The 21,237-nt window shown below is 41.2% G+C and overlaps 1 protein-coding gene across 1 annotated transcript; it reads right to left on the reverse strand.

The window, feature by feature from the left end:
• Window positions 1-2,766: 2,766 nt before the first annotated feature.
• Window positions 2,767-20,872, reverse strand: LOC119740483 (metabotropic glutamate receptor-like). Its single transcript, XM_038215807.1, has 5 exons — window positions 20,119-20,872; window positions 18,306-19,292; window positions 10,760-11,125; window positions 10,232-10,342; window positions 2,767-3,381 (listed from the first exon to the last, which is right to left on the reverse strand). Exons 1-5 carry the CDS (start codon window positions 20,659-20,661, stop codon window positions 2,881-2,883), a joined length of 2,508 nt encoding a protein of 835 aa, XP_038071735.1. The 5' UTR covers window positions 20,662-20,872; the 3' UTR covers window positions 2,767-2,880.
• Window positions 20,873-21,237: the final 365 nt, after the last annotated feature.

A 21,237-nucleotide genomic window follows, 5' to 3' on the forward strand; every position in this document is an offset into this window, starting at 1 on the left:
TTTCAAACGGAGCGGGCGCATGCGTGATTCCGTGACACGCCTTGAAGGCTACAGGTTCGGCGCCCTCTGGCTCTGGCTTTTCCAAAATAATGTTTGGAAAAACCACCTCAAAATGTGTTGCTATACTTAACGCAAAGTCCTAGTAATTAAACAAGTGCGAGTGCACAATAAGCTCTGGCCGTCTTGCATCAAAGTCTTGCATGAAATATATCAAAATGATCCCTGCCAGAGCTGAAAAATGCGACGCCGAAAAATGCGACGCCGAAAAATGCGACGCCGATGGCACATTTTGAACACCGTACTTTATATTTATACCTAGATTTTTCCGGTTCGTTAGTGTGACGTCATCTCAACTTAACCATGCGTGCTTCACACGGTGTAGCATAGCACGAATGGAACCGAAGGTTAACGCAACTTTTTAGCAAATGGGCGCTTGGTGCGGGCGCGTGTATAACGAAGTCACCAACGAACCGGATAGCAATTTGTGATAAATAACAAGTGACTATAACATCACTGCACATATTTCGCCTCCATTTACAATCTTTTCATAAACATCTTTCCGAATTGTTACAAACAGTTTTTGTTAAGTATTTAAAATTATTTTGTGTGCTTTTTTTTTTGAAAATTGAAATTTGGAAGTTATATTATATGGGAAAGTTAGGGGGCTTATTTTGGTCAATTTTCGGGGGCAGACATATGCAAAATAAACGCGCATGCGCATTAATTGAAACAAAATCGGTGTTCCGAAAACCGTGAGCAAAAGTGTATTATGACGACGGCATGGCATTTCATTAGTCAATTATTTTTGGTCAACTTAGGGAGCTTATTTTGGTCCATTAATTGGTCAATCTTCGGGGACAGACAGACCGACCGACCGACCACCATGTTTAAGCTCCTGCTAGAGCTCAAAAAGACCAATAACTTGAAAGGTGAATTTAATGGATTTGGGGGGGGGGGCGCACTGAGTTTCCATCCGATTTGTTGTTGATTCTGGATGCTGTTGATGTGAATTCAAATGTAGAAAACGGTTCTCCAGACTAAACATGGCGTAAAACTACATATCACTGGTTTCCTGTTGTGTAGAAAGGGAGGAAAATACAAATAGCAAATATCACTAAGTGCCTTTTTCTCTCTCTCTTGCTCTCGGAAACAACATTATGTCCATTACCGCGTTGAAAGCCATTTTAAATCCATTAGAGCCTATATTGTCTAATCCGTCCTCGTCCGTACTGTACATCAGTCCCGTGTCTTCGCTCATCGCCACCGCCCTATATTCAAGGAGGTTGGCGACCGCGACCTCCCTTTGGCAAACCTTGAGAAGGAAATGCAAAGCATTGCCAATCCTACATGAACTGAACCTACAGATCACCAGCTCCCTTGGATAGGGCGGTTCCGAGGTTTCTTGTCTGTGTTGTCTTGTCCCAGGATAAGGTAATTATTACAAGTTCTGCTGTATCTTTTTGCTTCAGGTTGTCACTATTATCATGTTTACTCGTAGTGGTAAATATACTCCTCGAGCCATGGGCGGCGATGGTGGGGAAGGATGGGGAGGGGACATGTCCCCCCTGGCCCCCCGATTGATATTTGTTCAGGGACGCCAATGGTGATGTTCTCCCAATAACTTATACCTGTGCGTACAGATTTCAAACAAATGTTTGAACAGCACCCCTTGAGTCAGATGGAGTCAAGCTCCCCACCCTTTAGTCCCCCTCCTCCCTTGTATTATTGACTGGTCCCCCGTCCTCCAATATTGACAAGAAATCGCTGCTCCTGTCCCGAGCTCTTGTAATTTTCGTATATTCTGTTTATGAAATACATAGACATAGGCCCTACCTATAGCAAATCTAGTGTCTGTGTGAAGTCACAACGGATGTCGAGGTGGAGGTAGCTGTTTATTTGAATTGTTAGACCGTTGTGTTTTTCTTCTCATTTAATTGTTTTAAGGCCCAGAAAAAAATTACATAATTCAAGATTGAAGTTAAAAGTTGTTCATTTAAATCAAAAACTGTAATAGTGAGCTTTTATCTACAATGTGAACCGTGACACATTGTAAGGCAGACATTTTTAAAATGCATAATCGCATATGCTATGAAGACAACGTAGACAGATATTATATATACATATATATCACAAATGAAAGACTATTAGTTGAGTTATAATATGAGATGGATGTGATAATATGTAGTAAGTAGTAAATAGACTACAACTTTTCATGAAATCAACTAATTTAAATCACAAATCATTATACAATTGTTGCCTGTTGTGATGGGGTCCATCGTGTTTTGTACACCCGAGGGTGCAAATGGCACCGAGGCGAAAACAATGTTTTGTTATACCATGGTAATAGATTCCAAGCGTCTGAAATTGTGGATTTCCTCCAGTTGCCGTGTAGTAATAGCGGAAGTACTATTTTGAAAAGATCCGTGATTACTGCACTATGAATATTCGCACATTTTTTCACTGCACAGAAACACAAATTTATTTACCTTTTTACTAAATAGAATAATCCATCACCCCCTGCCCCGTTACGAGCCAATCACAGCTGCGACCATGTTCTATGCACGCGCGTCCATCCGACATGTGTACGCGCGTGTGCACGCTGTCTGAAGCCTCTAACCCGGTCTATTTCTATTATTACAAGGCGATACAACACTTGAACAGTTCACCAGTGGGGACATTCAACAGTGGGGACGATCAAGGTAATGTACCCCGTGGGATGCATCACTTATGTACCACGGGGTGTACCCTGACATGATACATACGTGTTTGTGGCACATCACATGCTCGGTTCTCGACCAATAAAACATCACGATCTATTACCGAGGTATAACAAAATGTTTTGTTCCATTTTCACCGTGCTATTTCGCTCCCTCCTTTGTTTCACGCCGTGGGGTCGTTGGTTCCCGATGTGGACGGTGCGATTTTGTTGGATGACATAACCGTCCTGCCAAAAGCACCGGTGCCTCTCCAGTCGCTGGTAGTCGTGTCATCGCTCCCCACGAACTTTACGGCGTAGAACTTGGGCAGGTAGAGGCAGACCAGGGTCAGGTAGGCGTTGAGAATGACCGCGTAGCAGACGGTGGCCACCTTGTGCAGCGCGGCCACGGCCGTGGCGTAGACGGGCACCGCGGCCAGGCACAGCACCAGGGTGGAATAGACGCTGACCGCGATGAACTTGGACTCGTTGTAGTTGCTGGGCACCTTGCGGGCCTTAAAGGCGAAGAAGCAACAGGCTAGGATCAGGAGGAGGTTGTAGGCACAGGAGGCGATGAAGCCAGGCCCGAAGGAGCAGAAGAGTTCCAGGTACAGTTCCCCAACTTGACTGATCAACTCGACGGGTGTGGATGGCGCCAGGATAGCCGACAGAATGGACAACATCACCTGTGTGTAGCAATTGAAAGAATGACAATTAGGCGTTCCTCTCACTATGAACTTGAATAACTTCAACGTGGTTCATCTCAAAGGGTGGTTCACGCAGCTTTCCATTAATACCGTATTTGCATCTCTACCATCACGGATGACCTAGTACTATTGATATCAAAACAAGGGCCCCAAACCACGGTTTACTATAGAGGGCATATTACACTACCCACAATCTCCGAATTGGACCAGGGCCAACATAAGAAGAATATCCACGCATGGCTTAAACACATTAAGTCCATATTCTTAACATAGGCCTACATGTGTTATGTTAAGAATATGAACATTAGAATTTGTTAAGTCGTGCGTGTTTTTTCCCCCGCCGCGCCGGGTTCATCGATTCCCGAAGTACTCAACCTCGTCCCTATGACATCGAGCAGTTCGGTCCCACTAGGTGCTCTTTCACACTGGTACTGGATCATTTGCACGTTTAAAATCTTGCACGTTATCATTTGATACGTTATCATTTGCTTTCAATCAGTGTTTGTCTTTTGCATGCGGTGTCCAGGGTGCAGACCGAATCAATCTGTCAGTCTTAGCGTTAGATCGGAAAATACACGATCTGTTTCCAAAGTTGTCATGTTGTAATCTTACCCAACCATTGGACGTTAGAGAATACCCATGTATACCTTATAAATGGGCCTTATTCACAAGTTTGCCATTTTTGTCAAGTCCCCTGAAAGTATTTCATTAATTGTTATTTGTTGAATGGGATGGCGCCAGACTATTTATGCAGGCCAGTGTTGTAGGTCTCGAGACCGGTCTCGGTCTCGGTCTCGGTCTCGAGACCACTTTTTGCCGGTCTCGGTCTCGGTCTCGGTCTCGGGAGCTGTGGTCTCGGTCTTGGTCTCGGTCTCGGTCCCCTTTGGTCTCGATATTTTGGCTGGTCTCGAGTCGAGACCAGCCAAAAAGTTAGGGGGCGGATTCCGCCCCCGGCCCTTTTAGGGTTAAGTAAAGAATCAGTTTAGGGCAAGTGTGATGCTAATGGACATGTCTCTCATCACTTCCTAGTGAGTGAGGCATAGTCCAATAACCATTGCTCCTCTTCTTATTTCTCGTTTTTATTGTGGGACGATCTGTTGAAACAAGCACTTTATAGCCATCCTCATTGATTCCAAATACAACTGAGATTTAAATCTTATGAATCAAGACTGAAACATTATTTTTACCGTCAGATTTTGTATTTTGAATATGGGGAACAATTCAACTCTTTTCCCCTAGAAATATTGGTGATTTTTTTCTATTTTCCTTTTCAATTTTTCCTTTATTCGTGGAGGCGGGAAAACATTGTTTTTTTTTCATTATATTTATTAATGGATATTCATCAATTCGTAGACCGTTAAATTGGTATTAGTGGTGGACAGCTGAATTTTGTGATCTCTTTATTAAAATAGACACGACTTGAAAATAGAGTATGCAAATTACGTGAAATGTTCACAGTTACTACTCAATAACATGTTCTTTATCCCAATTGTATTTTTTTACAAAATGGAGCGTGCCATTTTTTTTTTTTCATACAGTCACTTTTTTTTGACTCGCCATGTATTCATCTTTTCATCTGTGATAAACACAAATTGAGCTACTGCCATAGTCACACAAAAATAGAGTCTAACTGCCTGCCTCGTCTCCTTCCTAAATGTCAATTGCATTTGCATGAGTCGAGAAGAATTGTGTTCCATTAATCGCTATATGCTGTTTACGGCCATCACAATAAACTATTAATATATTGGCAATATGTCGTACTTGTTAATCACTAAAATATTCAAGTAAATCGCCCGGCAAAGTAGCCGATGCAGGCGATACGCTGGCACGGTTCAAAACACGGAGAGGCGTGCACACTGAGCCATGAATCCCAAAAGTACATCTCGCCCACCACATTCAGTTTGTGACAGCGCCCTTCTATTGTGTCGGCCATATTCTCAAATAGGCTAATGGTGATGATGACGGCGGGCTGAATAACAGAAGATAGATCAGGCAAATATGGTTCATCAATCTTCTATAGTATATGTAACGTTATTGACATTAAACAAAAATAAAGTGGCATTACATTTCAGCCTTAGCCAGGCCTTCTTCAGAGGTAAATGACAGATGAACAAGAAACAAACATGTAGGGGACACACAAACATGCAGGGTTGGAAGGAGAATCACAAAGAGGGATGTGGGGGGGGGAGGGGGGCAGACCAATCCATATCTGGCCACCATCTCTCATTTTTTTTGTCTACATGTACAAATCTATATTCCATGACTGAAATAAATCAATATTTTCTTGCTCCAAATTTTTTTCGAATCAGGTTTACAAGGAGGTCCAATGTAAAATTAAAGTTGCATTTAAATATCCGTTAGTGGTCATTGCTGAAACCAAGGAGGGGCTGTGGAGTTTAGGGTCCGAGTTCCCATAACAGATGAAACATCCACCTTTAACTTTTTTACTTTTGTCAAGTTTCAACATGTTCAAGTTTTGCAAAAACTAGTACAAATTGTCGTACTCTTAAGTTAGAGTTTCTTCATCAGATTTACACTTTATAGTAGTTAAACAATAATTGTAAAAAAAACAAAAAATTAAAGTGGCAAAAATATATGGAGTTCATCAAATAAGGTTTTCCCCTTCTTTAAATTAGGTTGCTTCCAATTTTTTTAATTGATTGTGACAAAAACAAATTCTGTTGCCATGTTGTAATTAATGGCATGAAGCAAACACGAAGAGCACGCGCATGACACAATTAAGCAGGTACAAGTGATTCCTAACTTTCAATCACTTCCTTCACATCCCCATGAACATCAACATCTCAAGGACAGACTGTTCAGCTGTAATTAGTGTCTTGTTGTTTATTTAGATTATTGTTATTTATTATCCGCGGTCTCGGTCTCGGTCTCGGTCTCGGACCATTTCGGTCTCGGTCTCGGTCCGCCTTGAAGGGGCTGGTCTCGGTCTCGGTCTCGGTCTCGCAACTTCAGGTCTCGGTCTTGGTCTCGGTCTCGGACTATCCGGTCTCGACTACAACACTGATGCAGGCACAATGCTGCCTTATTTTATTGTAATTTTTTTTTAAATCTGGCTCTAAACATTAGGGAACGTTTAATTACAAATTTAAAATTATTAAGTAAAGCAGACTGGAATTAATTAAGGGAATAAATGTGTGCTCCGGAGGTTTTTATCACTCGTTTAATACCGCTTAGAGTCTGGGTGCTGATAATTACCCGAGCCGGAGGCGAGGGTAATTATTCGCACCCAGACTCTAAGCGGTATTAAACAGAGTGATAAATACCGACCGAGCACATATTTATTCCCATTCATAAATACCTTATCCGTAAAAAAATATCAAATAATTCGTTCAAAAAATCCCGATTTTGTTCAACAAGTTCACTTCATGCTTTTTGAAACATCCCTCTAGCAAAATAATGGAGTGTTCAGCTGGCGAGTAAGATGTAAACAACCCTTTTATGGAGATTGGCGCGCGCGTAACATGTTCTGCGCGATGTCACGCAGAACGCACCTGGGGCGTTGCGTTTTGAATTTAGAACTATACAATTCTGACTCGCTTGTAGTGTTGCGCATGCCTACGTGAGGATTGTGAACGTTCAACCAATGAAACGGTAAGAGGCACTGGATTTTTAGGAGTCCACATTTTATTGTGACACTGGAAAAGTGTTTAAGACCAGCTAGCCATGTCTTTATCATCCGTTTAAGACCGGCCACGTGACGGGCTCTCGACCAATAGGAATAGCTAAACTGTCTGAGGTATTTATGAATAGTAATTAACTTGCTTTCATTTCTCTACACAAGTTCAAAATATCAAGATTTTACCTCACTCTCAATCCAATATGGCCGACTCGTGAATAAGGCCAATTGATTACTTGGTACTGCGGGATCGAATCAGATTACAGGAAGCAAGTTTCCCTCCCCAGTGTCTCGAAAGGCCGTCTTTCGTTGATTACTTCAAAATGACAGCTTCCCAGAAAGAATAATTTCACAGGGAGTTTAGTTCCCTTACTATCTTTCAACCAAGTTTGTTTTTCAACAACAATTACGCCAGTTACTTTTCGGATGGCTGCAAATGATGGACTATAGCTTTAAACACTATAGCAGACAATGTTATGTGCCCAGAATTTGCATGAAATTGATTTAATTAAAAGTTGATTCGGGTAATGACATCACTTTTTTGGGAAAATTTGCCCAAATGTGTACACTGTTGGTATGTTCACCAACATTTGGCCCAAAAAAAACCCCATTTGTCCAACGTTTTTGAGTGTCCCCTACCGAGGAGATGTGCAATTGCCTCTCCACACAGTGCTCCTCTTCCATAATAACGCTATTCCTGCATGGCGTAAAGTCGTTCCATCACTGGCTCTCCCCCTTGACAGTGTCTATAGTTGCAGTCAGCGTTGCTACGAAAACTGTCCGTCTCCCATGGTCGCTCAGTATAGTCGCTACGGTCTGCAGCCAATCTTTTTCCCCCCTCTCAGATTTACACTCTATGTCACACCTGACACAGTTTTGGAGGAGACAAGGTGGGAACTGTCGTGTCTTTTCCAGTTAATGCATAACTATAACGCGATCTGTTTTGACTGATGTTTGCTCTTAAGTCATCATTCCCTTCGATACAATCATCAAGGTAACGAGTGTCGTGTGAGGGATTGTCTTCTGAACAAGAGCATTATTAATCTTTTGTAGCTCGGCAAATAATTATGTCTGAGGTGATTTTTTCTCTCGTTTTGTTTCCGGTCTTATACTCCATTTCCCAAGTTATAACCAATAATACTGATGTTGCCTCAATGTTGGGTGTTTATAACTTAAATTATCTGCTTATGTGAAATCGTGTTTACTCATGTTCATGTTCACTACAATTCACTTCATTCAAGTTACTGTTTTTGGTCGTTATTTTCATATCACGTTAATATAATAATACTATTTTCATTGCAGAGGCATAAACCGTATAGTCACGACGACACGGTATAGGCCTATTACTAGTTCCAAGTTTCCAGCGAAACAAAAACATAAGCTAAGTTACGAGTAGCGTCCTATCGGCGGTAAGGTGCGAAAGGCTTTTCCAGCCATTTTTGTGACTTGTAATATGAAGATGTCCTACAGCAACCTCGTCCCCAGGGTGTCGAACAGTACGCGCCCATCACTACCTGCTCTCTCACCCTGGTATTGGATCATTTGCATGTGCAAGATTTTTGAACACGTATGCAAATGAGGAACAGTCTGGTGCCTGGATATGCGTTACATTAGCGTTTGTTTTTGTATGCGATGTCTGGGGTAAAAAAAAAAAAACAGAGTCAATTCGTCGCAGCGCGAGCACGGCGTAAGTTACGAAAACACGATTTTTTGAATTAAACAGTTACGATCTTATATCGAGACAACATGCAGTATCACATTTCATATTGAGATGAGCAATTTGGAAAGGAAATTAGGATTTTCGAGAAGGCGTGGACGAATGATCGCGAAAACACGTACTGCACGTTGTGAATAATAGCACCAAGTGAACGATAAAAATCCATTACTAGCCAATTGCGGTAACGAATCAGGATTCAGGAAGAAGGTTTCCTATCCAGGGCTTACTATTGGAAACTAGGTTGGAAATAAAGTGAGTACTAGGGACGAGGTTGGTCCTACAGTGGCTTAGCACTGGATGGCTCAGCCTGGATACTAAACTTAAAATTCGTCCGTATTGAATTTTGAAAAATCTGCAAAAATAGATCTCAGTATGCAATTACGTCCCACAATTACAAATTAGAGAATTCATCGCAGATTCCAGGCCGTGAGATTGTCAGCAGTATTGTTGAGATACACAGGAGGGGGAAGGTAAACGTATTTTAAGCGTCGAGAGTGGGTCAAGTTAACAAACCCGTGCCCAGCGTAGTTTTCATGTGACCATGCAAAAGAGCATTTTCGGTTTTGGTTACTGGACAAACATTATGCATGAGTAGCGTAGTTGCTTATTGTGAATGCTGCAGTCTGCTGAACTGGGTATATCAAAAAAGGCAATCCGAAGCTCATGGATTAGTATGTTAAATTTATAAACTGGAACACTACCAATGTGGTTTGACGTGAAAGCGTGGTTTAACAGCTTTCCATTGATACCTCACCTGCACCCCTGAAGGCATGGTTGATTACAAAATATCATTGATTTGGAAACAGAAGGTAAAAACCATCTTTTGCCAAGTCGTCTAATTCTGAGCAGTCAGTGAGATGAGCTGTGTTGAAAGCGAATACCCACACAATTCACACAGCTGAAATGCGCACTTTTTTGCCAGCTCATGCACCACTAAATCAGCCCAACTTAGCACAAAAAGGGTTTCTTATTCTTCTGTTTGTAAACCAACACTGAAAAATTGCCTGGGTTAATTTTGCCCTACCAAGGGTGAAAAAAGCAACTACCCAAGATTGGTTTGTGCTTGACCAAACTTGACCAAATTAGATTTAGTCTGGTATGACTGCAAGTTTTGGTTGAATTTAACAAAATTTCTAACCTTAACAATATTGGGTAAAGGACAACCCAATTTTGGGTAGTTGCAGTTTTCACCCTTGCTTGGGTAAAATTAACCCGGGCAATTTTTCAGTGAACAGTGATCAGTCCTCCGTGACTGCAGAGTAAGGTAATAATGGAAGCATATAAACCATCCTTGAAGACAAAACCAATCTGGCAATGTTCAATATATTTTCACGAATCCATTATTACCCTGTGCATTTGCCCTGTACAGCAACATGGTGGTAAGTTTACAAGGGTGTGTCAGTGGTCATGCACAAACTCAGTTTACGGTCATGATAAGGTCAAAACGGAGAAGATTCTGAAAGCAAGGAACGTACCTGGATTGCGAGGAGAGTCAGACAAGCGATGACTTGATGCTTAGGGCTGATGAACTTGGGCCTCTGGGTCGACTTGCGGGCTTTTCGAAAGATGCGAAAGATCCGAATCACCTGCAAGCGGGCATTAAGTGATTAATTAACAGCTATTAATTCAAAGCAAGGATACTTTTTTTATCTCTCGTCCAGTTGGCCAAAACCAAGCAGATGGAATGGGTGACATGGTAGTGATACTGTCCTTGATACCGGATTTAGTTCACATTAACGGGGAGATTGGCCAGGATCGATTTTGGTTAGGTTTAGTTTTGGTTTGGTCAAATTTGAAGAAAAAAATGGTCATCTGGGTCGAAAACGCGCAGAAAAGAACCGTCATGGTTGATTATTTTTTAAAAATCCAATTACGGAAATCTGCGCTTTGTTTCAACATGTATCAGAAATCACACCTCTGAACATTTCGTGCACTAAGGGTGTGGTTAAAACTTGGTATAAAGTGTCTTTCAAAACTGATTCTAATTCAAAACACTGTTTTACCTTCAGCAAGGTGGGCGCGTAGATCAGCGTGCTGCACAGAGCAAGCACAAGTTCCACAGTAATGCAAGAAGCACGGGTGGGCTTTACCAGCAGCACCACGCAGGTCAGGAACGTCAGGGTGAGACCAGCCACGTTAATGCTAGACAGCTCCCGACTACTGGCCTTGATCAGAGGGTGCTTTCCGTACACGAACAGGCCAGTGATGGTCAGCGAGCACAGGACGATTCCAAACCCGGACAGCACCAGGATGATCAGGACCGGCGTCTCCGTCCAGCTGATGGTGGAGGGAATGATGGGCAGGCAATAGGTCCGGTTGGCGTCCGGCCTCTCCTTGGTTGGACACCGGTAGCACTGTGTGTGATTGACCTGTTCGACAGAGAATCGAAAGCACGAGCTACCAAGTCGGGCATGGGCAACCAGTCAGCTATAACTACGAATTGACAGAGACACAAAAATGAGCAATCGTACAATATTATGCACTGAAATGAGCATCCTTCCTGTCTCCTGTCTTGGGTGATTGCAGAAAAAAAACAAGAATCCCTTACATGTAACATTGAAGACAGCACAGCTCACTTATGGCACGCCAAAGCGGAATTTATTCTACCCTGCACGGCAACTGCCAACATGATGAAATACATCACAACTTTTTTGAAAAGTATGTCAACATTGTAAAATATATGTCAACATTTTTAAAAAGTATGTCAACATTGTAAACAATATGTCAACATTTTAAAAAAGTATGTCAACATTGTAAACAATATGTCAACATTTCAAAAACGTATGTCAACATTTAAAAAATATATGTCAGCATTTTAAAAAATATATGTCAACATTTTAAAAACTTATGTCAACATTTAAAAAATATATGTAAACATTTTTTAAAAATATGTCAAAATTTAAAAAAAAATATGTCAACATTTTAAAAAATATGTCAACATTGTAAACAATATGTCAACATTTAAAAAATATATGTCAACATTTAAAAAAATATATGTCAACATTTCAAAAACTTATGTCAACATTTAAAAAATATATGTCAACATTTTTTTAAAATATGTCAACATTTAAAAAAAAATTATGTCAATATTTTTTAAAATATGTCAACATTGTTAACAATATGTCAACATTTCAAAAACGTATGTCAACATTTAAAAAATATATGTCAACATTTCAAAAATATATGTCAACATTTTAAAAAAATATGTCAACATTAAACAAAAATTATGTCAACATTTTAAAAAAATCTATGAATACAAGCTATATCAAGATTCACGGACCAACGAGTTCGATTACCTCCAGCTCTCGGCGGAATGAGGTTGCAGCAGCTTTAGTCTGGTTCCAAAAATTCCCTTAGGGGCAGTGTTGTAGTCGAGACCGGATAGTCCGAGACCGAGACCAAGACCGAGACCTGAAGTTGCGAGACCGAGACCGAGACCGAGACCAGCCCCTCAAGGCGGACCGAGACCGAGACCGAAATGGTCCGAGACCGAGACCGAGACCGAGACCGCGGATAATAAATAACAATAATCTAAATAAACAACAAGACACTAATTACAGCTGAACAGTCTGTCCTTGAGATGTTGATGTTCATGGGGATGTGAAGGAAGTGATTGAAAGTTAGGAATCACTTGTACCTGCTTAATTGTGTCATGCGAGTGCTCTTCGTGTTTGCTTCATGCCATTAATTACAACATGGCAACAGAATTTGTTTTTGTCACAATCAATTAAAAAAATTGGAAGCAACCTAATTTAAAGAAGGGGAAAACCTTATTTGATGAACTCCATATATTTTTGCCACTTTAATTTTTTGTTTTTTTTACAATTATTGTTTAACTACTATAAAGTGTAAATCTGATGAAGAAACTCTAACTTAAGAGTACGACAATTTGTACTAGTTTTTGCAAAACTTGAACATGTTGAAACTTGACAAAAGTAAAAAAGTTAAAGGTGGATGTTTCATCTGTTATGGGAACTCGGACCCTAAACTCCACAGCCACTCCTTGGTTTCAGCAATGACCACTAACGGATATTTAAATGCAACTTTAATTTTACATTGGACCTCCTTGTAAACCTGATTCGAAAAAAAATTGGAGCAAGAAAATATTGATTTATTTCAGTCATGGAATATAGATTTGTACATGTAGACAAAAAAAATGAGAGATGGTGGCCAGATATGGATTGGTCTGCCCCCCTCCCCCCCACATCCCTCTTTGTGATTCTCCTTCCAACCCTGCATGTTTGTGTGTCCCCTACATGTTTGTTTCTTGTTCATCTGTCATTTACCTCTGAAGAAGGCCTGGCTAAGGCTGAAATGTAATGCCACTTTATTTTTGTTTAATGTCAATAACGTTACATATACTATAGAAGATTGATGAACCATATTTGCCTGATCTATCTTCTGTTATTCAGCCCGCCGTCATCATCACCATTAGCCTATTTGAGAATATGGCCGACACAATAGAAGGGCGCTGTCACAAACTGAATGTGGTGGGCGAGATGTACTTTTGGGATTCATGGCTCAGTGCGCACGCCTCTCCGTGTTTTGAACCGTGTCAGCGTATCGCCTGCATCGGCTACTTTGCCGGGCGATTTACTTGAATATTTTAGTGATTAACAAGTACGACATATTGCCAATATATTAATAGTTTATTGTGATGGCCGTAAACAGCATATAGCGATTAATGGAACACAATTCTTCTCGACTCATGCAAATGCAATTGACATTTAGGAAGGAGACGAGGCAGGCAGTTAGACTCTATTTTTGTGTGACTATGGCAGTAGCTCAATTTGTGTTTATCACAGATGAAAAGATGAATACATGGCGAGTCAAAAAAAAGTGACTGTATAAAAAAAAAAAATGGCACGCTCCATTTTGTAAAAAAATACAATTGGGATAAAGAACATGTTATTGAGTAGTAACTGTGAACATTTCACGTAATTTGCATACTCTATTTTCAAGTCGTGTCTATTTTAATAAAGAGATCACAAAATTCAGCTGTCCACCACTAATACCAATTTAACGGTCTACGAATTGATGAATATCCATTAATAAATATAATGAAAAAAAACAACGTTTTCCCGCCTCCACGAATAAAGGAAAAATTGAAAAGGAAAATAGAAAAAAATCACCAATATTTCTAGGGGAAAAGAGTTGAATTTGTTCCCCATATTCAAAATACAAAATCTGACGGTAAAAATAATGTTTCAGTCTTGATTCATAAGATTTAAATCTCAGTTGTATTTGGAATCAATGAGGATGGCTATAAAGTGCTTGTTTCAACAGATCGTCCCACAATAAAAACGAGAAATAAGAAGAGGAGCAATGGTTACTGGACTATGCCTCACTCACTAGGAAGTGATGAGAGACATGTCCATTAGCATCACACTGCAGTCACATTTGCCCTAAACTGATTCTTTACTTAACCCTAAAAGGGCCGGGGGCGGAATCCGCCCCCTAACTTTTTGGCTGGTCTCGACTCGAGACCAGCCAAAATATCGAGACCAAAGGGGACCGAGACCGAGACCAAGACCGAGACCACAGCTCCCGAGACCGAGACCGAGACCGAGACCGGCAAAAAGTGGTCTCGAGACCGAGACCGAGACCGAGACCGGTCTCGAGACCTACAACACTGATACTAAGAGTAATACAAGAAAAGTTTGCGGTAGCACCATGTGAATAACATTCTCTTGACGACGGGCAGAGCATACTGTTCGAAACGTTGAGTCACTCGGTTCTTTTCAGAACCACACATACAAAAGAGATTTATTCACATGGTGCTACCGCAAACTTATCTTGTTTTAGACATAACGCGGGAATAAAGTATGCAAATGACATGAAATTTTCACAGTTAAAAGTCAATAAGATGTACTTTATCATTTTTTCATAATAAAATTGAGCAAGCCGAATATTTTTTAATATTTTCAAATTCATCATTTTCTTTTTTGACTCCCCTGCAAGGAGAAGCCGGCAGAAAGCCTTGCGAATCGGTATCGGTTGAGCACCGCATACACGGTAGCCTCATCAGTAACCTGTACTCTGAAACCGACCGACCACTCGCATGGCGGTTTGCTTCATGTCCTATTAACCAATATATTCGGCTTTTCCAAAAAGAGAGACTGACAACAACATTCCAAATGGAAAACGTTCCTTTTGCGCAACTTACAGGCAGGTGTGATAAAAGTATAATATTGTCGAATTAGCCGGTTATGCTGTAAAATATGACCGGCGTTTGCATGGTGATAAAGGAAGGATATTAAAAAACATGCTGACATATATTTACAGTTATAATTCTTTTTCATTTCTTGAAAAAAAGGTAAAACATACCGGTACTATCAGTGGCGTAACTGGGTTGTGCCCCCCCCCCACAACAAATGTCCGTGCCATACCCCCCCCCCCCCCCCCCCGCCCGGCGCTCCCCGTTTAAAATCTTGAAATGAACAAAAAACTGTCATTTGCCTTCAGTGCCCCATTAAAAATTGTGTGCACCCATGTGCCCCACCCCACCCACCCACCGGAATTAGGTTAAACCTCAAGCCACTGACTGTTAATACCTATGAACAAAAAAGTACTCTCTTTTAGCGTTTTCCACCTGGTGTCTTTCGTCAATGAGGAAAGTATCATTAACTTATTAATAGGGAAATTGTTTAGGTTCTTGGGAATTTGAATTACATGTGTGACAAAATTTCATTCTTCCCGAGGGATTTTCTCAGCCTTAACGATTTAGGTCAATTTGTGATTTAAAATCGCTTGTAATTTCATACTTCATGACATCAGAATAACGTCACAGTAATATTGAGGCCGATGCCTCATTTTAAAAGTGAACAACTTCTATATTGCTAGGAACAGAACTTTATCATAATGTGATGATCACAGTGTGATTTTAGTGTGCTAAGGCTAATCATAAGCTAATGTCCTATATAAAACATTGACTTAGTGTTGACAATAAGAGTGTTTATAGTGATATCTTTATCAAATCATTTCTCGTAATATATCAGACAAGAGTTTTGCTAAATTTCCAATATACCAATTTAAGCCATGAGAGTCGTTTTATCATAATATGATCTAAATATGATTAAAAGCAAATCTTGAATTTGTTAGTGTCATTTAAGAAAGCAACAAGTTTTATGTAACCTGTCAATAAACACATTTTTTTAAATTTATGATTGTTAATGTTTAACGTGAAGTGAATTACTTTTCAACGGGATAAATAGGGGAAAACAAGGCAGAGGTGGGATTTCCTACGAAGCTTGGGGGAGTAATTTAAAACAAGATGAAAATAAAAAAACACAAATCAACTTCGACCCAGATCAAATCAATACCCTACAGTTTATCTCTTGTTCCTCTGCCAGTTTATTGTTCATATAAGAACGGGTGGGGAAAACCTCAAATGCACCGACGAACAAGAAAGAATCCACGACAATGCTTCAAAAAACGGGATATCCATGCAGAACGAGATTTTTGCATGTCATCATCTTCACATCGTAAGTCGACTTGGCAAGATAATCTACCTCGACAAGTTGTCATCTCGACTTCAGGAAGTCGACTTAGCGAGATATTTCATCTGGACAAGTCGTCATCTCGACTTCGAGAAGTCAACTTGGCGAGATAATACATCTGGACAAGTCGTCATCTCGACTTCGGAAAGTCGACTTGACGAAATAATACATCTGGACAAGTCGTCATGTCGACTTATGGAAGACGACTTGGAGAGAAAATGAGATAATGCCTCTGGAAAAATCGTCATGTCGACTTCTGGAAGTCGACTTGGAGAGATAATGCATTTGGACAAGTCGACTTCGGTAAGTCGACTGGGCGATACAATTATGTGATTAAATCGCCTTACTCTCGGCGATATGTCAACATGACGTGATGAATTATCTGAGTAAATAAAGAAGTGGATGGCACTCATGAAGCGCCGTACAAAATCACCTCCCGAAAAGTCCTAGTTCCCAAGCCTGCATGTAGCCGTTTTACAAGTGGCATCCTTCCACTTTCTCAGGCAAATCGGACCCATTTTTCAACCGTAATTTTATCAAGCCTGCCCTCAGATGGAAGCCCCAAAACCAGAGAGTTGATCCTTGGCTACATTTACACAATTCCACCGTTTTTTTAAGCCAAACGGTCTCCGTTTTCAAAAGAAACTGTGGGGTCACTTTTTATGCTAATCAGCTCGCGTAGAAATTTTCACTTGAATTAGTTCACTGCACCCTCTTGGGTGGATTTGGTAGACTCCATAGCACCGCCCGAGGAAAAGTAAGCACAGCGGACACATGAGCATGTATCGTGCTCATGTAACGTGCACTGTAACGTGCTCAATTATCCGCTGCATTCACCCGGAGAATCCAGCACGCCGGAGAAGTGAGACCGTGACACCGGGTGCTAGCGCAGCATACTTCGCGCATGTACTCCGTCGTGGCGGTCACGTGAATGTTGGCATATATTTTTCATCGGGTAGTGTTGACACATATTCTTGGACGAAATGTTGACATGTATTTTAAGTGAACTTTGTCGCAGGATGGGTTGACACATATATTTGTCAACAAGTAGTAGGTAGTTTTGGCAAATGTTGACATGTAATTTCTAGTTAATTAATCAGAACAATTTTTTTTTTTTTAAATGTTGACATATTGTTTTAAAATGTTGACATATATTTTTTAAATGTTGACATATATTTTTTAAATGTTGACATACGTTTTTGAAATGTTGACATATATTTTTTAAATGTTGACATACGTTTTTGAAATGTTGACATATTGTTTACAATGTTGACATATTTTTTTAAAATGTTGACATAATTTTTTTTTAAATGTTGACATATTTTTTTAAATGTTGACATATATTTTTGAAATGTTGACATATATTTTTAAAATGTTGACATACGTTTTTGAAATGTTGACAAATATTTTTTAAATGTTGACATAAGTTTTTGGAATGTTGACATATTGTTTACAATGTTGACATATTTTTTAAAATGTTGACATATTTTTTACAATGTTGACATACTTTTTAAAAAAGGTTGTGATGTATTTTATAATGTTGGCAGCTGCCGAGCAGGGTTGAATAAATTCCGCTTTGGCGTGCCATACTCACTGCAACGTTAACCATTTTGGTGGTCAACACAACCACAATTTGACCAGAGTAGTCATAGGCTTAACCCGATTTCTTTTAGTTTTGTTTTAGAGCAAGGTTTCAGCAAATAGACCCAGTTTAGCACAATATGCCACACATAAAACGTCAGTCCTTTAAAAAAAAAAGTGACAAATGACTTTCGTTAAAAACCAATATTAATGTAGTCCTTCAACCAAACCGTCTGGCCTTAAGTCACTCTTAAGTACATGCGAACCTCTGTTTCTTTTAATTTGTTGCGACACTGAAACCCATGTTGGATGATGATGGTATTGCGATATACACCAATATCGAACCGGCATGGCTTTCGCCGCATCCACTAAATTATAATATGAAACAAAGCTGGCTACGTCATCTCAATGTATGGGTTCTGTTATATAATGTTTGGCACCTCCTGTTGGTAAAGTAGTGTTAACTTACCACGATTTCATTCGGTGAACACGCCTTACATCCCCAGCAACATTTGTCTTCCAACGGCACAACCACATACCCAGCTCTACACTCCTCGACGCAGATCGAGGCGGGCCGACTCCAGCTCTTGTTGAGGAATCGAATCTTATCCTGCTTGATCTCCAGGCGTTCGCCGACCGTCTTGGGAGCCGAATGCCACAGTCCGACCTGGTGCTCTCCGCTGTCTTCCCTCAGGTTTGTGACGTTGAACTTGCCACCGGAGTTGCCCGAGCTGTCGAAATGGACGGCTTCTCCGTCTACTGCGGTGAAATTGACAGCCAGGAGTTTCTGCAGAAACTCCTCCTCCGTAGCGATATCACCGACTTGACAATCGCTGACATTGGCGCAGCTTTCCATCATCACGTTATGGAAGGCAAACGCGATGGCGTGCACGCTGTCGACGACCTGCGCTCCCGAGTCACCAACGTGCAGAGGGCAATCTGTTATGTTGATGCAGTTGTTGTCCTGCATCCAATTCACGGCCAAGTCTTTATACCAAGGGGAGACGTAGGGCTCGAATGGCTCTTTGGCCCGGGCAAATGCCTCAAAGCCCGCCACGGGCACACTGTAGCTTCTGACGAAGATGGCTCCGTCGGAGATATCAGCTAGTCCCTCCTCTTTCATCAGGTAACCCCATCGAGACCCACCGATCCATTGGTACCGGCCAACCATCCCGGCCTTCTGACCGGCTCGCATGACTTTCTGGCCGGTGAATTTGTCTCCAATGACAACCACTACTTTGGCCTTGGGGTACCGGTCCAAGTTGGCCACGATTTGGTTCACTTCCTTGTCATCTGCCGTCGTCCTGATGGCTGCTGAGTAGGCCACACAGATCTTATAGTCTGCTGCTATCTCTTGAAATCGGAGCGCACTAAGAAGATAATCCGACTCGACAGAATGGAGCAGCGACACATAGACCCAACCAAGGGTGTAAATGATATCTAGCATTGCCCGAACCTGTCACACACAAAAGTGGGTTGATGTGTGAGTTCTGTGTACAATTATCATTCAAGTTAGTCATTTAACGTGCTAAATTCTGCCTGACTAACACGGCTGCCCACCACTTTTCATTCTGAGACAGTACAGCTTATTTAAGTGACTAATAACATTTGCCAAATTTCATCAGTGAAAGTTAGGTTCAAGATATAAAGTCTCTGGATCGGAATGTTTTAAAGGGCATATACATTTTAAAAGACCAATTTACGTGTACAGTTGCGAAACTACGGTCCAATGTCCAGGAGGGCACCAGGAGGGCCCCGATTTCTGGAGGTGGTACATGTACTCAGTTTCAAACAAAAGCGGAGGGCACAAGAGAAAGGCTACTAAGATGAACAAAAACTATGCTTTTGGTGCAACGCCACGGTAGGAATTCTGGGACCACTCACATCCAATTTAATTAGAGAAAACTGTGGATGTTATTTAGGAATTTGTCTATTCGTTATTGAACATTGGGCATTTACATAGAGAACATACAGAAATGGCTTTACGTAAAAGATATAACACAGAGAGAAGCAAATCTTCCTTTAGTTTAAAATCGTATTAAATAGACAATGGAACCATTGTATAAGAGATTATAGCATCTCAAAATAGTAGTCGATGACTTTCCTCTATGCATAATTTGTTCCTGTCACCTGCGTCGGACACCGCAGGCTATTTATTATTATGTGCAAGCTCCTACCCAGGCCTACCGGCCGACCCCCGTGATATTTTGCCAATCCTATACATTTTAATCTGATTTCCTTATGTTTAGTGAGAGCCTGAGTGAATGCTACATTGAACCCACCTGCAAAGAGTTTTCCGGCACAGTTCGAAGGAAATATGGAAATCGGAAGTTGTCTCCCAACTCGTCACCGGCGGCGGCATAGGAGACCAGTGGCACTTTGTACATGGCGGCCGCCTTGGTGACTACGATGCTTGTATCGGTTTCTGACGTACCGACGATGCCCAAGACTTTGGCCCCGTGCTGTGCCTGACACAACCCCGACGTCTCGTTGGGATTCAAGGCGTTGACAAGCGCTAAGGCGTGCCACAGGGCTACGTCGTCGGAACGACAATCATCCCTGATGTCGTAGCCCAGCGTGACATTCGGCAGGACATCCTCCCGCCGGTTGATCTGTTCTACGGCGTAGATCATGGCTTCGGAGAGCATGGTCCCCCATCGCGATTGACGGTCCGTACACTGCCCCGGCCCGGCCACGTAATGGATAGGAAACAATCCGCCAATGACGACATCCCCTGGCTTGGAGTAAGATACACATCTCCGGGCCAGGCAGTCGCAACTTGGCAGTAATAAAATTAATACAAAACATGCTTGCACCAAGTACATCTCTGAGAACAATAAAGATGAGCTTACTTGATATGAAGAAGCATCCGTATCAATAATCGCCTAACATTATCTGAAAGCGTCACATGAATTCCTAACAGCGACAACTTGTTAATACCAAAGTGATCTCGCACTTTCTTTCAAGAAAATATCCGTTTTCGAATATTCTTCCACGACGTTTCACAAAAGTACTGAGTACTATGTCGAATGTCTGCAATTTTGTGCGTTTGGTTGTTATGTTTGGTTCCTTGCGGCGAATCGAGTGTATATGTCCGGAAAGAGACAAAATAATGTGAATATCTGGTCACCGCATCGGGTGGGAATTTCCATTCCGACGAGAGGGGTGATAGCAATTGCTGGTGGCAATGTGCATTTACAAATGAAAAGTTTGCTGGAAAATGAACGAAACTGATTTTTGTTTTCGCAGTTCAAAGCTCAATCAAATCACATACATGAATTAACAATGCTAATATAGAACACGTCTTTTGTAGACGTTTTTCACTCACAGTAAGATAATATGCACTGAAATTATGTTATACATTTTGTCATTTCCCCATTAGATGCGTCACTTAGTTGATG

The sequence above is a fragment of the Patiria miniata genome, unplaced genomic scaffold, assembly GCF_015706575.1.
Source record: "Patiria miniata isolate m_02_andy unplaced genomic scaffold, ASM1570657v1 HiC_scaffold_5, whole genome shotgun sequence".
Lineage (NCBI taxonomy): Eukaryota > Metazoa > Echinodermata > Asteroidea > Valvatida > Asterinidae > Patiria > Patiria miniata.

Bases quoted from the DNA above. Each gene is read 5' to 3' on its own strand.
- LOC119740483 (XM_038215807.1), bottom strand. From the start codon at position 20,661: ATGTACTTGGTGCAAGCATGTTTTGTATTAATTTTATTACTGCCAAGT. The intron at 19,293-20,118 runs GTGGGTTCAATG...TGTGTGTGACAG, and splicing joins TGCCGGAAAACTCTTTGCAG to GTTCGGGCAATGCTAGATAT. The intron at 10,343-10,759 runs GTAAAACAGTGT...GCCCGCTTGCAG, and splicing joins ACGCGCCCACCTTGCTGAAG to GTGATTCGGATCTTTCGCAT.